The sequence below is a fragment of the Magnolia sinica genome, chromosome 3 (genome assembly GCF_029962835.1).
Source record: "Magnolia sinica isolate HGM2019 chromosome 3, MsV1, whole genome shotgun sequence".
NCBI classification, from domain to species: Eukaryota; Viridiplantae; Streptophyta; class Magnoliopsida; order Magnoliales; family Magnoliaceae; genus Magnolia; species Magnolia sinica.
In genome coordinates, this window is record NC_080575.1 from 124634521 (window position 1) to 124652776 (window position 18256).

The window sequence follows — 18256 nt, forward strand, 5'->3', positions numbered from 1 at the left end:
GGGACCCACAAATATATTGTGGTGTTTTTGATCTCTGAGTAAAAAAGCATGTGGCCAAATCAAATGTAGGAAAGAATAAGGTAAATAAGTGAAAATATCATTAAGTGAATTGAGAAATCAAACAGGCCATTAAACCCATCTAACCCGATGCTCCAATCACCGACCGTGATGTTTGCGAGGAATCCACTCGTCCATCAGTTTTTCCAACTAAGTTTCAGATATGTGTTTAAAACGCGAGGCAGATCCAAAACTCAGGTGGGCCGCGAGACAATAAAAGGTTATCGTAGAAATGCCAACCCTTGAAACCTCCCTCGGTCCACTATAATGTTTATATGCCATCCACACCGTTCATGAGTTCAGTCCTCCTGAGATGAATTGAAACCACGGAAATTTTAGCCTCAGCCAAAACTTCGGTGACCCCATGAATGTTTTAACAATGGACGTTGAATCCTCAATGTTTCCTGTGGTGTGCTCCACCTGAGATTTGGATCACCTTCAAATTTAGGCCAATGCTCTAAAAATGAGCTGGAAAAGCTGATCGACGGCGTAGATATGCAACGCATACATCGAGGTGGGCCCCACGGTCAGGGTCCCACTCACATGCTGGCTCAGGGGTCGCACCTAAGTCTCGTCCCTCGAAAAATGTAAGATACGACGACACATCTCCCGGGTCCTCTCCTTTCTCAGAATAATGGCAGATCTAAAAACATCTCGGCCTCTCGGCGAAAGCTGAAGGTATATTTTGCAAAATCTGGAAATTGTGAGGAATTTTCGGGAAAAAATACCTTAAATCTGAGAAAAATATATGATTTTTTGGGGATTTTTTTTTTCTTCATACTTTCCAATTCCGGTCCAACCGATCTTCAGTCGCCGATTTCGGCCCAGCTCGAATCCACTGATTTTGGAGAGGAGTTTCTGATTTTGTCTTTACAACTTAGATATGAAGAGATTTTTTCGAAATCCTTCGCTTATTTTTAGAATTTTTAATATTTACGCAGGCTGCTGCTGCATTTCCAGGCTTTCGGCGATGTCGAGCGATATCTTCTGAGTTTAAAAAAATTTCGAAAATCTTTGCGAAACAGTGAGAAAATTTGGTATCTTTGAGGAGGAGAAGCAAGCGAATTGGAGGAAGAGAGCAATGGGAAGGAGAGGGAACCTAACCCCGGCATGCTGCAAGAAGTACGGGCTTCCGCTTTACTGCGCTTCTTGGATTCCCCTCAATCAGATCCAGCAGCTTCTTCATCAGCAGTCAGAGAAGGGAGAAAAAGAGGAAGAAGAGAAGAAAGAGAGCAAAATCAATGAGCAGCAATCGTCATCATCGAAGATCCAGCACTACAATGACTACTTAGTTTTAGGAGGCGGTGGAGGCGAAGGCCGGAGTGGCCTCTCAAACGCCCTTCTTCTCACCCGATTCGACGTCTCCTCTGCTTCTCTCTCCGAAGAACCAGTAAGCTTTTCTCGATCTCTTCTCACGACTGCAATTCTTTCTCCTTCCGTCCAATTGCCTACTTCTTGATATTATTTTTCTGGCCTGGCCACGTTTGGATGCCTGTAAGTTTTTTAAGTTGCAAGTTACAGGTAACTCACATGAAAGTAAGGTACACGTAATCTTGTTTGGATGTGAGTTGTAAGTTACTTAACAGTTAACTTAGTTTATGTGTTTGGTTAACTTGCAAGTTAGTTATAGGTAAGAAGCTGTATATTTACACCAATCAGAGCTTGGAGTAAGGAATCGTTTAAAAATCAGTTTAACACATAAGAAAGCATGAATAAAAGTATGACATTTTGTTGAGCCCATCTAAATGAGTAATTGGGCCAATTATTAGGCAAAACTAATAATCGGGTAGGCTATACAAGTGGGCCCACATACTTGAAATACTTGTAATGTGGAACAAAACTTAAGGTAAGCAAAAGGGAACTAAAAAAATTCTCATTTTCTTTACAAAATATGTTTACAATGCTGCAAGACAGAGAAACACACAAACAAACGTCATCAACAAAGAGCCATATATGGATATGTTTCCTACTTCCAAATTACTGGAGTTCTCTACATTCACAAACATGGATATGTTTCCATTTTTTATGACTTGACTATTCTTCCTTCTCTCTCCATTTTGAAACACAATGGGAAAATATATCAATGCTGCCACCAACAATCGCTACATGCTCAAGTGGTTTGATGATCCAAACCATTGCACAAAATCACACTCTTCCAAAACTCAGGTCGGCCATACCACATGAATTTAGAAGTTTTAGGTACAACTTTATGGGGTGGTCCACTTGAGTGTTGAAATACCCTGATTTTTGGGATCAAGGCCAAACAAACCTAAATCTGATCAGCTGGCAATCAAGATAGTTAAGAGAAAAACCTCCCAGGTTTGAAGATAATAACCCTTCAATCAATGGTGTATGAATAGACAATTAAGAGAAAAATGCACCAAAAAGAGAAGAAAGATTGGATGGCCATGATATCCTAATTAAAAGGATTCTTGGGGCATGCCTCATCCACAGTGGATCCCACCAAATCAAAAGTTTGGTTCATCAGACCATGGGCATTATAATTCGGATTCAGTAGTGACCCCTCCCGTGGTCTGTGATGGAAAAGCTCTGTAGGCCCCACCATGATGTATGTATTTTATCCATGTTGTCCATCCATTTTGGCATCTCATTTTAAGGCATTATCCCAATAATGAGTCAGATCCAAACCTTTGGTGGACCACACCACAGGAAACAATGATTATTGAACGCTCACCATTAAAAACTTCTCAGGGGCCACAAAAGTCTTGGAACAAGCTTGATAATTGTGTTTTCCCTTCATCCAGGTATGTGTGATGTTATTAATAAGTTGGATGGGAAATAAACATTATAGTGGGCCACAAAAAGTTTTTAATGGTAAGCATTACATCATCACTATTTCCTGTGGTGTGGTCCACCTGAGAGTTGAATCTTCCTCAATTTTTGGCTGATGCCCTAAAATAGTAATATGAAATGGATGGATGGCATGGATAAAACACATAAATCATGGTGGGGCCTACAGAGCACCATCGAGTAGCATCTGTGCTACTCCCCCACTTTCGTTGAATGGACCCGGACACAGAGGGAAAAAAACGATGCAGAGGGAAAAAAGAAAAACAAAAGAGGGTTAGGGCACATACCTCTGCTAGAGAGAGAGAGAGAGAGAGAGAGAGAGAGAGAGAGACTGCTATATAGCAATTGAGACCACCTATCGGCTCTAATACCATTAATGCCACCTTCTGGCTGCTTGCATTTCCCTCTCCCTATACCAAATTCAAAATACCTAGCTGTTCCCTATAAGTGAAAAAACAAAAATTTCCCTTGTAACTTTTTTTGCATCCTCACCTGAAACTTTGTTATAGGTTGAGACTTTGTTATCTGTAAGATTTCTCCCCCAAACACCAACTGTAAGAAAGTTTCCTGTAACTTTCTTACATTTTACACAAGTTACAGGCATCCAAACGGTCCCTTAGGTGCATTTTGTTCTCCGATCTGTACTGACCTTTGATTTTGTGGTCGGAGATACGATGTGGATTGAGCATAGCCTGAAAATCACATGGATTTGATGGTCTTTGTTATCTTGGTTCACCATTGGCTTTGGATGGTTATAAACTGCCCTTTCAGATGGTTTTAGTTGTCTGATTAGTGTGGTTTTTTAGGTTATGCTTCATCTGGAATGGGGCACATGATTTGGAGCCATTGGATGGGTTTGCATGTATGGAGCACGTATAGTAGGTGGATTCTAGAATCTCACTTAGGTGTGGCCAGTGTTCAAGGTATCGGTATCGCTACAAGTTTCAGAGAAAAAATATCGATATTGTCGATGGTATCGTTGATAACCAGAAATGCGGGAAAACACGTGAAAAACGGTAGAATTTTCAGGAGATGCTAAAATACACACATTTGCATATTTAGTAATAAAAAATTTGCAAAAAGAATGAATAGACAATAAGTTTCCATTTAATGGGGGCTTAAAAGCATTTGTCGTCGTAAGAAACAGTCTAACTATCCCATCCATCCATCCAATCATCCATCTGACATTCCATTCAAACATCCATCGATATTGCAGAATATTGATAACTCATGATATTTTCCAAGAAATCATTAACAATTGGAAATGAAACTAAAGATTGTGGTCTTGATATCGCGCATGTTGCGATAATATAATATTGAGATATTATCAATATTAGCAACAACAATTTGAAAACTGCATATAATAATGTGCTCATAAAAAAATTTGAAATATATATATATATATTTTTAATAAACAAACTTTCTATGATATCTCTACATTGGCAATATTATTGAAATATCGCTGATACACTTGTGATACAAGCGTCACCTAGAATTTACACAATAAAAAATATTGGCGACAGATTACATAATTGAAAATATTGGCGTTATTGATAAGTTGGCGATACTTAGCGATACATTGCTGATGCTTGGAATTTCTAATAGTACCATGTTATTGGTATTGCCAAGCAGGAGATAACGATAATTTCGAAAATAATTCAAACAACGGGTGTGGCTGGCTTTAAAAAATAGCAAGTGCTTGACAACCATTAAAGGGGCTTGGTTACAACTTCTATCATTTTGTATCATGTTACACTTACAGGCAAGAAGGTAAGGAGGAGAAAGTGTAAGACAGGGAAAGAAAAGGAAGAGAAAAAAGGAGAACTTGATGAAATGAGACGCAGTGCAAGCCATTGGAATGGTGTTGAGACTTGAGAGGCAAGAAATAAAGGGGGAGAAAGTGAAAAATACAAATAGGGGAGGAGGAAAGGGAAGATCAAAGAGAAGAGAAATAGAGAGAATTTGATGGAAGGCCATAGGCAAAGTGTTGAGAGGCAAGAAAGAAAGCGGAAGAAAGTGTAAGATAGAGGGAATTTGAAAAGGGAAGAGTAGAGAAAAGAGAAATAGGGAGAACCTTTTCAAGTGAGGTTTAAGTGTTAAGAGGTAAGAAACCAAGGGCAAGAAAGGGTAGCACAGATGTGAAGAGAAAAGGGAAGAGTAAATAGGAGAAATAAGGACAACCTTACAAGATGATATGTATGTGATGTGATGTGATGTAAGCTGTGGCGTGGTGTGGCCTACCTGCATTTTCGGGCATAACGAAGTAGATCCAATGTTGAAGTGGACCACACCACACAAAGGTGTGAGCAATGATACACATCTTTGAAACCATCCTAGGGCCCATAGTGATGTTTTTTTGGCGTCGAATTTGTTCACAAGGTCACACAGACTTGGATGGAGGGAAAACACAAATATCAACTTGATCCAAAACTTTTGTGGCCCCAATAAGTTTTTCTTGTGGTGTGGTCCACTTTAGCTTTGGATTTGCTTCATTTTTGGGCTCATGACCTAAAATGAGCTGGCAAAACGGATGGGCGGTGTGGATAAGCACATATATCATGGCAGACCTCATGACACTTGCCACCAGGGATACTCCTAGTGGTAGGGTTTGCTTCTTCCTCCTAGGGCTTGTTTGGAATGTGGAATTAGGTTGCATTTGGTCCAATGTAAATTCCATCTAGCATTTGGAAACGATGGGAAGGATTGGATTAATCTAGGTATCATATGATCCTGTCCCAACAGGAGATACGATTGGATTTTTGGTGGATTTCAAAAGTCACTACAATTGTGGGCCCCACGTTGATGCATGTGTTTTATCCACGTCGTCCATCCGTATGCTCTCTTTACACGTGACAATCGAATTGCATATGCATTATAGGTGACTGACATCGGCTGTGAAATCCGATCCATTGATTACAATTCCATGGTCCACTAAACGCGGGTTTCACTTAATATAATGTTCTACCCAAAGGAAGAATTTGATCCCAAATGTGGGATTTGATGGTCAAAATACCATGGTATTTCCAGACATGTAATCATTTTGTAATAATGCTGTTAATTCCACCTAAGGGGTCATTTGGATGGAAATAAATGGAGGTAAATGAAGGGAATTGAGACTAAATGGAGGTAAATGGTATTTAAAATGTGTTTGGATGGAAGTAAATGCAAGGAAATGAAATGAAATGGGAGTAAATGGGCATGTCAATTTAATCCTCTCTACGAGAGAGGATTTGGAAGTAAATGGGGTGAAATGCCTTTTTGAGCTTCCTTAGAGAGTTGCACGATTAAACAATGGTGGTGCTACGCACATGTCCACCATACGCATGGTACGCTAATGATACTCCAAAACAATTCAATTACCGGCTACATCACTAAAATCACACCAATAGAATGATCCAAACCTTCCAAAGGTTGGCCATGTAAATGAATGGTTAAAAAGCGTTGGCAAGTTACTTGTTTGCGATCCTTACATTTGTGGCCCACCTGAGGCTCAAAATTTTCTCATTTTTTTTGTGAAAGTATACATTTCAATGGGCTTATTGCAGTCATTTTGTTAAATATCAGATATGTACTCTAATTTGAGATATTAAAGCTAATTTGGGATATCACATATTTTCCTATAAATATATTAAAAAACTCCAATGCATTCCACTTCCTCCCATTTACTCCCATCCAAGTAGAACATTTGATTTTTAAATGCATTTCATTTACTCTCATCCAAACACAACTAAGTAAGCCATTTACTCCTAATTCATTTACCTCCAATTCCATTTCCCATTCACCTCCATTTACAAGCTCCCAATCGAGCCTTAATGCAATTCAATACCATTTCATCTCGCAAATAGGCCCCCTAGTGTGTGGCTTGCCGGGGTTTTGGATGGCCATGATTTTCCTAGTTGAAGATGAGACAACGTACCTGATGGATGGGATGGATCTCTTGAAAGTTCCACCCACTTGGCACCTAGCACTAGGTAGGCAATTAATAATTGCTTGTGTATCATCCATCACACTCAACCAGAGTACAGAAACTTTTCCTCACTATAGTTAATAGTCATTCCTTCTATAGGAGGATGAGCAAGCGAATTGGAGGAAGAGAGCAGTGGGAAGGAGAGGACACCCAACCTCGGCATGCTGCAAGAATTACAAGCTTCCTCTTTGCTGCACTTCTTGGATTCCCCTCAATCGGATCCAGCAGCTTCTTCATCAGCAGTTAGAGAAGGGAGAAGACAAGGAAGAAGAACATAAGAAAGAGAGCAGAAGCAATGAACAATAATCGTCATCATTGAAGATCCATCACTACAATTACTACTTAATTTGAGGAGATGGTGGAGGCGAAGGCCGGTGCAGCCTCTCAAACGCCCTTATCCTCACCTGATTCGACTTCTCCTCCACTCCCCTCTCTGAAGAACCTGTAAGATTTTCTTGCTATCTTCTCACGGCTACAATTCTCTCTCCTTCCGTGGAATTTCCTACTTCTTTATATTATTGTTCTAGCTTAGATGTATTTTGTTCTCTGATTCGTACTCGCTTTTGATTTTGTTATTGGACGTACTATTGTGGATTGAGCATAGCCTGAAAATCACATGGATTTGATGGTCTTTGTTATCTTGGTTCACCATAGGCTTTGGATGGCTGTAAATTGTCCTTTCAGATGGTTTGAGTTGCCTGATCAGTTTGTTTTTTTTAGGCTGTGCTTCATCTGGAATGGGATGCATGATTTGGGGCCATCGGATGGGTTTGCATGTATGGAACATGTATGGTAGATGGATTCTAGAACCGCACTTAGGTGTGGCTGGCTTTAAAAAAGTGCAAGTGCTAGGCAACAATAGAGGGGCTTGATTATAATTCCTATCATTTTGTATCATGTTACAAGCTTGATCAAGGGAGCAGAAGAGGCAAGAAGGTAAGGAGGTGAAAGCGTAAGATAGGGGAAGAAAAAGGAAGAGCATAAAGGAGAAATGAGACATGGTGCAGGCCATTAGATTGGTGTTGAGACTCGAGAGGCAAGAAATAAAGGGGGAGAAAGTGAAAAATACAGAGAGGGGAGGAGGAAAGGGAAGATCAAAGAGGAGAAATAGGGAGAATGTGATGGAAGGCCATAGGCCAAGTGTTGAGAGGCGAGAAAGAAAGCGGAGGAAAGTGTAAGACAGAGGGAAGGAGAAAAGGGAAGAGTAGAGAGAAGAGAAATAGGGAGAACCTGATCAAGAGTCTGGGTGTTTAGAGGCAAGAAAGGGTAATACCGATGTGAAGAGAAAAGGGAAGTGCAAAGAGGAGAAATAAGGAGAACCTTACGAGATGATATGTATGTATGTAATGTTATGTAAGGTGTGGTGCGGCCCGGCCTGGCCTGGTCTAATGCTATGTACACACTCATATATGGATGTACATCACCTGAGCTTTTTTTCCAAACAAACAAACAAATACACACACAGATATGGAAAATGTTCTTATAAAGGTCATCCTTGCCATACAGGCCAGGCCAGGCCTGTGCTAATGCTATCATCTGGGCTTTATTCCAAACAAATAAGCAAACATTCACACACAAATGGAAAATGTTCTCAAAAAGGTAGCCCTTACCATAAGTTACAGTAAGATTGAGCTTTGTGGCCCCATTTCGATGTGTATGTGTCATCTAAATCGTGCATTTGGTGGCTCCTCCTCTAAACATGGGATGTCCTAAGAACCAGTTGTATCCGAAACTCAGGTGGGCCACACCATCTGGAACAATGCGAAATCATGGCTAAAACATCTAAAATACATCGTGGGGCCCACTTGATTTTTTTGAGTGGCCAAAAATTTGTTGGAACTTTAGTTGCATGATCCCTTCTAAGTAGGCGTTGCTCTGCTTCTCATCATGCTTTGGACTCCCTCCCCTTCTTCCTAGCTGTTTACACTTGCTAACATTTTGAAATAGATGCTTCCCAGATCCCGCACCTGAGTCTCTTGCTATTTCACCTTACACTTCGTGCAACTACAGGTGTAGCCCCTTATCCAGGTGGGAGCATACAATGGATGGGTTGGATGTCTGAACCACATCTTTGTAGGCCCCACACACAAACATAGGTGGGCGTCCCTCTCTCAATTGTTTTATTTGGTTTGGCCCTCAAAAGTCATGAATCAGGTTCAAATTTAGGCTGTAGCCTGTAGGCATGGTATTCCATTGGGTCATTTTTTCCATAATGGCCATTACGACCCCATGATGCATAACGGTTGTCACCACTACCATCAGTGCACACCTTGGCTGTAGGCCCAATTTGGGGTTTGGGGGGGATGTTGGACACACATCATGGCAGGGGCCCATAAAACAATATGCTGATTTCCTTGAATGGGTCTTGCACTCTTGGTTTATTCTTTCCAATTTAGCTTTCGATGGAGTTTTTCACTTAATTGCATGAGAGGGAGCACGAGGGGGCTCATTTTCAGGAGCAGGGAAGGGTCAATTGTGAAAATTTAGAAAGTCTAAATGCCTAAGAGATGGGAGAAAGAGCACAGCTCCAAAAAATAATATGCTGATTTCCTTGAATGGGTCTTGCACTCTTGGTTTATTCTTTCCAATTTAGCTTTCGATGGAGTTTTTCACTTAATTGCATGAGAGGGAGCACGGGGGGAATCATTTTCAGGAGCAGGGAAGGGTCAATTGTGAAAATTTAGAAAGTCTAAATGCCTAAGAGATGGGAGAAAGAGCACAGCTCCAAAAAATACTTGAATTAGTTGTTGTTCATCTTAAAAATCACTCTGAGGAAGTTCACTGAATACTGAAAATACCTTAAAAATCTAAAACTCATTATTGTTTTCTAATTTTTGGATTGAAAAAACAATGAAATCTCAAAAAATCACTTGAAGTAGTTATTGTCGATCTTGAAGAGATCTCCACAATACCACCTAAAACTGGCATGCAAATCAAAAGTTTTACCTCTTGGAAGACGCAAGACAGTTTTTACAAAGTTGGGTCAATATGTTTTTATTTTACATTAAAAAAAAAGGTTTTGATTTTTTTTAATCTTTGGTACATATGATACCCATACCGCAGTCCTCAAACTCTTGGTTTGAAAGGTCTATTAATGTGCACCTGTACAATTTACATACATGGTGCGCTACCCTGATGAACAACTAGGATATTCTAAAGTGTGCCGTTGTGGAACATGTGCCCTACTTGAGTAGCTTTGTCAAGGCTTCAAGCAGCATTTGCAGCTGTACAATAGTCTGTCTACTTTGATTGTTTGTCCTCATTACAAATGGCTATCTTCATTTGCATTAAAAGGGTGCACTGTGTATGTTTCTCTTTTTCAGGTGAATAAGCTTGGAACTGGTGGTGATGTACCTTATAGGATGGCTGTGCACCCAGGAGGAGAAGGCCTTATATGTTCCTTCCCCAAAAGTTGCAGGTTATTTGTTTATTTCCTATGATACAAGGAAATCTTTTTAGGAAAATACTGTTGGACATATATGTATGGAAGTTGGGTCTACTCAACAGTTTGGCACCATTTGTGTTGATATTTAATCAACCAAAAGAAGGAATATGGATTCTTTTTTCAAAAACCCAAAAATTGGGGTTGGGGCTTGGGTGCCTTTTCTGGCCTTTATACCAAAGGCATGGTTTGGTTGCCAGATAAAAAACTTTTGAACTTTTGCTGTTTTGCATAGGTATTCCAATTTATTTATTTATTATTATTATTTTTACTGGTACTGTTTTTTCAGTTCCACTTTGCCTCTTGCCAAAACAGAACTTGCTTATGTTTGTTGAATTCAATTAGGCCTAGCCAGATTTTTTTGTTATCTTGTCATTTGTTGTAAACTTTGGCATGAAAAGATACCTGTATGTTCTTACCTTGTGATTGATGTGGTTCTGAAGGGAGAAAACAGAAGCCGCCTTCATTCACCTTCCATTTCCTGTGTTGCCTCTAGCACCAACCTTATTAACTATCCTTGCTAACCACAATTAGTCACTACATCCAAAAGCCACCTTAATCTTTTTGAGATCATGCACAATATCAATCAGTTATATGGCACATATGCATACATATTTGCTCTATTCCTTGCTAGATGTGCACGTATGAGGTGGGACTCAATATTACCATTCTCCAGTTCATCTTGATGTCAGTGTGCCTTTGCATGGCAATTTTTTCATTCTTTTACTACACTTTTGATTTAAAAATTTTCCTTTTTCAATTTTCTATTTGAGCAACTTTGCATTTCTGTTTGTATTTTTGTTTCTTTTGTTTCTTTTTTTTCTTTTGCAACTTCTGTGTGAAATTTTCTGCACATCTGACCTTTTGGAGTATGGCAGTGTCAGGAACTTTTTGCCAGTTGGAACTAGTCACTTGTGTTTTGTATTTCAGCAACAATGAGTGTGCCAGTTGCACTTATTTTGTCATCTTTCTTTTGTTTTTTTCTAATGTTGGTTTTGGTTAGTGTAGGAGTACTACTGCATGTGTTTCCCTCAATTGATTATTTATGTAGAAGGGGTATCATGGCTATGTAGTCGGATGGGCCTTAAAGTGAAAGAAGAGCTTTGAATTTCACCTTCAAACTCTGTTTTACATGTCTATACTTTCTTATTTCGTGAAGTAAAGAAATCATCATCCAAATTCACATTTTTGTTTGTATCATATTGTAGAGAAGATATTTGAATTTCAGTTCTAAACTTTACACGTCTATAGTTTCACACTTGTTATTTTATGAACACGTTTAAAAAAATAAAAGACCATTTTCATGAACATCTTCCATGATCAAATTCTAGTATCTTGATCCCAAGCATGAAACCCCTCAAAGAAAAAGTATATGCATAATATGAACAGTTTCTCAGTTCCAAAAAGTGGGGCTCATTATTAAGTGATCTTTCTTATGTGAGGCCTCCAAGGACTCCCTATTACAACCAATGAACAACTAAAGGAATGAAGTCCAAGAGATGGCTCTAAAATCTTCTGGGAAAGTGCTGACAGAATTGGAAGATGTCGGGCTGCAATTAGCATTGACGTTTAATGCCGAGGGTTCTATACTAGCTTCTGGTGGTGAGGTAGAGAACCTTTTGCTTCTTTTCTTTTCTGGCCTCATTTCCTCGTTTAGTTCGTAATGTTTATTCATTTAATTTGGTTTGTGCTTATTTATCAATGAAGACATGGTAGTGTCAAACTAAGGGAAAATATCACAAAAAGCGAAAAGGAAAGGCAACTCAAAATTTTCTTTCTCTACCCCCCCCCCCCTTCCTCTTTTGGTTAATTGTGTTGGTTTATTTAGTTTGGTTTTCTATGATCATTAATAAAGATGTGGTGGCATCTTTATTAATAAAGATGGGTCCTTACTCTTACCCAGGTGGTAGACTCCTAGGCGTTTCAACACCGGGTCAAGGGTTCGAGTACCCACCTGTGGTGAAATCCCACGGCGTGCGTGTGTGGGGTGTATGTGCGCGTGTTATTATTATTATTTTTTTAAAGATGTGGTGGCATCAAACTAAGGAAAATATCATGAAAAGTGAAAAGGAAAGCCAATGTTTAAGAAACTCAGTTTCCAGTAGGATAGGCCAACAGACAGTTTTTTTTTTGCAAAAGATGGTCCGATACACCTTTGAATACATGTCAAGAACACAAATAAAGGATATATTCTTGTGTTTCATGTCCTTTTCTTTTCCTAATATATATATATATATATATATATTTTTGGCCAAAACAAAAGTGCTGATACAACCCTTATTGTATTTGATAAGACCTGAATAACACCTTTTTGTTGATTACTGATCTACATTCTAATACGATAGCAGCATAGTGCAAGATGAATTTGAACGTCAGTCCCGAGTTTCACTGTGGCTATCTTTAGATGCACAAATCCATTGAACTGCAAACATTCTGTTTAACCAAGAGGAAATGACAAATATGATTGATGCTTCCCCTTATCTTAATGAGCAAATATCCTTCAGACTGCGGTTATGTTTCTTTCGAGTCCCAACTAGAAAGTACCAGAATTTCAATTTTGAGAAAAGCGCTTTCAATATGAATGTTATGGAAATAAATACAATTTGGTTAATTCTCCTTTATTAGACTAATAATTGCAGTTCAAAATGACGAGGCATCCAAATGCTCCCTGAAAGTTGTAGAATTTTTAATTTTGAATACCACAAAAATGTTACTTGAGGGAAGGGGCTTGTTTTGTTAAAATGTTTGCAAACCCATCTTATGGTTTAAAATCTTCATTCAGAAAATGTATTGGATAAGTATTGAATTCGTAAGTATCAGTATGTCCTGGAGTGGTTTTTTACTGATTTAGCGCAGTGTTGGCAATATAAACTGTATTATACCATTTGCTTTTAAGACAGCCATTTATCAGAATTTTGAACCATATATGGCTCTCTCATCACATTCTTTATCCAAGTCCTTTTCAACTGTCGGAATTCATTTATGACATGTGAGTGTTGTCAAAGGACTCTTGAGTCCTTACCATGCCATTCCAAAGAATGTACCAAGCTGGTTCTGTGCATCTGTATGCAAGATCATCATGGCATTAGTTTCGTTTTAATGCAATGCATAAATTATGTTGAATGAGATCAATCTTCAAAGTGGTATGTAACACTTCAACTTTGATGAGTGTAGGATGGCCATTTGAGAGTTTTCAAGTGGCCTTGTATGGAAGTTCTTCTTGATCAGCCTGATGCCCATGCCTCTGTGAAAGATTTGGATTTCAGGTACATGGAAAATGTTTGTATATGTCTGGACACTGATAGCATAGTAATTAGAATTTACAAACCAAGTCTGTTTGCTTGAGAGTGCTAGGCACCCAAGTTTTTTTTTTTCAGATCCTTTTGTTCTGATTTTATTTGTTATATTGGATATCTTGATTGTTTATCAGACTTCTCAGATTTTCTCATGCAGTTCTGATGGAAAGTTTCTAGCATCCTTGGGAAGTAGTGGTCCTTGTCGGGTTTGGGACCTAACCTCATTGACGGTTGTAGCCAATTTACCAAGAGAAAATGTGAGCAGCTTGTTTAACTTACATTTTTTCTTTCAATAGGCAATCTAGGCTCGAACCTATGAACTCTGTTGAAACATGCCCCGTCTACCATCGAGCTGTGGGCTCGAGCCCATTTGACCGATTCCCTAATTACATTTTTGGAATTCCTTTTTATTCATGTATCTTTGAATCTAAACTGGATACTTCTGTCAAATTCAGGGTGAGGTTTTTGGGTTCTGCCGTTTTTCTCATAACAGGGATGATAATCAAACCTTATATGTGACTGCAATGCAAGGTGAAATTCCTGATTTGAATAACAGGTTCTCCTTGATTAATACTGTTTCATGTATTGCTGATTTTGAAACTGTTTCACAGGCCAGCATGGAAGCATTGTCTCTTGGAACACTATATCATGGAAGAGAGTTGGATCAAAGAAAATAGTCCGTGACCCTATTTCCGCCTTCAATGTTTCAGCTGATGGAAAACTCCTTGCAATGTAAATCTTCAATTAATGCTTCTTATAGAAGAAGAATTAGGATTCCATTTTAAAGGCTTTGCTGCATTAATCTGGAAGTTTTCCTTCGGGACATGGCACTAACACAACCTCCTAACACCAACACATAATCTGGCACATAACCAGTACATGAGACCCCAAATGGATAAACCTCATAACAGTAACACATAATCTGGGACATAGGAAATGGTCTTGTCTATTGTTGGTTGCATGGTGCCACATTCTTTGGTTTGATTGATGCCACATTCTTTGGTTTGATCAATCCATGAGTCTCCTCTAGCAGTGTTTTAAAACCAGGCTGAACATCAAAAGAGTAAAGCTGTCAATACAGTGAAAACAGGTGCAACTGCTTGTAAAACCTATCTCAACCGTGACATCATAATTAGTGCAGATTGTTTATAGAACAGGGCTTTCTATGTCTTATTGCTTTTGTAACACCTAAGATTTTTTTTTTTCCCAAAAGGATTAAAAGGTATGTTCCCTTGCTGTGTAGGCCTGGTAATATGGTATGCCTCTGAATCTTATGTCCTACAGAAGTAAACTGATGTTATGACACACTTCTTATTAGAACATTGTAGAAGTATAAGCAAAATCTTCTCTATAACCCATCAGAAACAGCTGAGAGTTTTTTTTTTTTTTGTTCCTTTTGTAAGTCCCTGCATTTCAATCTAGGGTTTAGTCCAATAATCCTGCAAGGGTAGTTCATAAATGTGGAATTATATGTCCTTATGCTTTCCAAGTACAAAACTGAAGGGAACTAGTAGCGTAATCGATCTGCAGGCTAGGGACCTTTTTGGATGAATTCCAAAATGAGAATGCAGAATGAGGCCCCAACCCTACCACAATTTATGGAGTGGGGTGTTTGTGTTCCATCCAGATAAATGCGGTTGGTGGGGTGCGCTAAACAGTCCTGTCCACAAAAGCCACCCAAAAATGGGAATGCTATAGCAATGGGTCTGGTCCGTTATCCTACCATGATCACTCAAGATGGTGATGCACAGGTCCGCTGCCATTTTCTTGTCCTAGCATACAGCACCTAATCTAACTCATGGAAACTTTTATTTTCATGCAATGTGCATGATACAGTATGGAGAAGTTCAGATTCCATTGTGAACTCTATCCACAGTTACTTTTGGGTTTTTATTTTCCAATAACTTTTGGTCATCCTTTAATGAATTATCTCAACTGTTTTAACCTTTGTAATCAATATGCAGTGGGACAATTGAAGGAGACATTGTGATAAGAAACACCAATATGCAAGTTCACACAACTGTTAAAAAGGCACACCTTGGAGTTGTTACAACGTTGGTTTTCTCCCATGATTCCAGGTTCCCATCTTACCCTTATGTTCGTCATACTCGATGTTTCATGAACTTGACATGCAGTGGTCCATGGCCATGGTTCAAATTATTGGTTGAATGTGACATGGGCCTGCCAAGACATTTGCATTAATCAGCTTGATAGAACACTTCTTTCGGTTGCCTTATTTCTTGATCCAATGAGATAAAGAAATAGTTAATTATTTTTTTTTTTGCAAAGAACTGATCTTTGCAAGTGATTTTAAAATGTTTTTGGGATAGATGTTAAAATTAGGAAAAAGACTTGCTAGCAAGGCTACACCTTAAGCGAGCATTTTGTTCTCCCTCATTTCCATCTCTACCTTACAGGTAGAGACTGTTCATTTAGTCGGCTATCATGATTATTTATTTTGTGGTCCATCTACTTGGTGAAGAACCTCTGGTTGATGGAACAACATAGGCGAGGGAAGTTGGCAAATAGCTGTTTAACCTTTAAAAAGGACTGGCTCTGAGGTCTGAGATGGAAGATCCAGCCCCTAACCAGTTGCCCGTTGTGGGATTGCTTGAGCTTCTCCCCTGGTAAGCGCAGATTTCTAGGTGCCGTTGGGGGGATGGATTGGAAACAACCCCCTTAGGGGGATTCTGCAAATTCCTTGGTGGTGCTAAGGTGCAATGTGGGGCTTCACCGGTACAGCATGTGAGGCACAATGGTAATCATGTATCAGTGGGTTCCCCACCATGTAGTCAACTAATCGATACCATCTGTTGACAATATACACCATGGGACCTCTTCCTGTAATAATGATGGTGGTGGTCTGTCCACGTGGTAGCCCAACTTCACCTGAGAGGTGGGGCCCATTAATGGTGGAGATGGTATTGATGGAGAGCAAAATGCTTGCTTAAGGCGACGAGTGATGCTGGCAATTCTATTAGGTAATACTTAGAATGGTGAGTGATTCATTTAGGTCCTGTTTGGATTGCGAATTACATCGGTAATGTATTGTTAAAGTGCCATCATTACAATTTTATAGTGTTTTTTTAAATACGTAATTCGACAGTCAAATGCAGATATAATAGGAGACAAGTAAATGAATTTATAATCATTACAATTTTACATTGTATTGCGGTGGAAATCTCTTATCTATACATGCACATCGGTGTATTTTTTTCTATGATTAGACATTGAAGTAATATAAAAGTATCATCACTACAATTTTACCATGCTTATCCAAACACAAAAATTGTTGGTCAAATTACCTCTTTTCAGGAGACATGTATTGTAATTTGTAATCATTACACTTTTTGATGTAATTCGCAATCCAAATAGAACCTTATTGTAATGAGAAATCTAATCCCAACAGTGACAAGATATTCGGTCGTCATATTTTTAACAAGGCAGCCTACTCTTTCTAGCAAAAATGTGTTCTTTGGTTTAAATGCAGGGCTGTAGTTTCTGCATCCTTTGACTCAAGTGCAAGGGTGACACTAATTGAAGACAAGAAAAAGAATGGTCTGTATTTATTGTCAATTTCATCTATCTATAGATTCTGATTTTAATGTTTTTGTGAGTTTTCTGTTGCATTCTTCTAAGGGTCTGCTTATGTTTTTGTAGGGTTGAGCATATGGGCCATCATCTTGATTATTTTACTTGCGATTGTTGCGTACTTGGTGAAGCAAAAAGGAGTCCTTCAGTGATCTTTCCCTGATGCTTACCATGGCCGCAATGTGTGGTACTTTTTTACTGGGTATGGTTGCATAGTTTGTAAATGACTTGAAATATCCTGGGATCTGGGCACATGAAAAGGCTGAAGATGGGCAGTTCCAAGATTTCACCACAGTGGCAGATGTGCCTCCAAAGACCAGTAATCCAATGTCATGGTCTCCGCTAAATGGATATGGTAGCATCATTTTTGGTGGATTAATGGTTATTTTGATTGTGATGCTTTTTGGAGCGTACTCAATTGTGTTATTGCATTGCACCCATTTTATTTTTTAAACCCTTAATGATGAATCCGTAGAAATAGTCTTCATTTGGTGGGAGAGCCAATCCTCATGCATCCCAGAGTAGTGCCATTGCCAGCGAATATAGCACTTCTATTGAAAGGAATGTGGCACGTCTCACAGGCCTCATATGTTGTACATGCTATACTTAATGACCTGAAAACCAGTGCGTCTGCTTGTGCTGCTAGATTGAGTTACACTTCAAGGGCGATTGATAATTGTCAAATGAGCCTTCTGGCATGCCGTTGCTTACCACGGCTCCTAGAGTTCAACCTTAGCAGTGTGAAAAAGGTCCAGTTGTGTATGTTAGTCGTTGATGGTAGCTGCCATTGTTGCTTACATCACCATATGACTTGTCATTTTGAATGTGGCGTGGTGTTGTGTGGCCTGGCCTGGCCTGCCCTCATTTTGGGGCATAATGAAGCAGATCCGAAGTTAGAAGTGGATCACACCACAAAATGGTGTGAATGATGACACCCACCATTGAAACCTTCCTAGGGCCATGGTAATGTTTTTTTTTGACGTCACACTTGTTCACAAGTAGAGCTGTACACAGACTGAACTGAGTCGAGCTTGGCCTAGGTCGGTTCAATCCTTGAGCCTGTCGGGCCGGCTTGGCTCGGTCAGCGGCTCG

The 18256-nt window shown here is 39.3% G+C and overlaps 1 protein-coding gene across 1 annotated transcript; it reads left to right on the forward strand.

Annotated features, from left to right (window-relative positions):
- Nucleotides 1-592: 592 nt before the first annotated feature.
- Nucleotides 593-17574, forward strand: LOC131239150 (SEC12-like protein 2). Its single transcript, XM_058236708.1, has 11 exons — nucleotides 593-735; nucleotides 999-1447; nucleotides 10159-10253; nucleotides 11761-11884; nucleotides 13452-13543; nucleotides 13731-13830; nucleotides 14029-14104; nucleotides 14185-14305; nucleotides 15538-15651; nucleotides 17064-17131; nucleotides 17234-17574. Exons 2-11 carry the CDS (start codon nucleotides 1139-1141, stop codon nucleotides 17314-17316), a joined length of 1182 nt encoding a protein of 393 aa, XP_058092691.1. The 5' UTR covers nucleotides 593-735; nucleotides 999-1138; the 3' UTR covers nucleotides 17317-17574.
- The last annotated feature ends 682 nt before the right edge of the window (nucleotides 17575-18256 follow it).

Coding starts and splice junctions, on each gene's coding strand:
- LOC131239150 (XM_058236708.1), top strand. CDS start 1,139: ATGGGAAGGAGAGGGAACCTAACCCCGGCATGCTGCAAGAAGTACGGG. Junction 13,831..14,028: donor CCAATTTACCAAGAGAAAAT/GTGAGCAGCTTG, acceptor TGTCAAATTCAG/GGTGAGGTTTTTGGGTTCTG. Junction 17,132..17,233: donor TGAAGACAAGAAAAAGAATG/GTCTGTATTTAT, acceptor ATGTTTTTGTAG/GGTTGAGCATATGGGCCATC.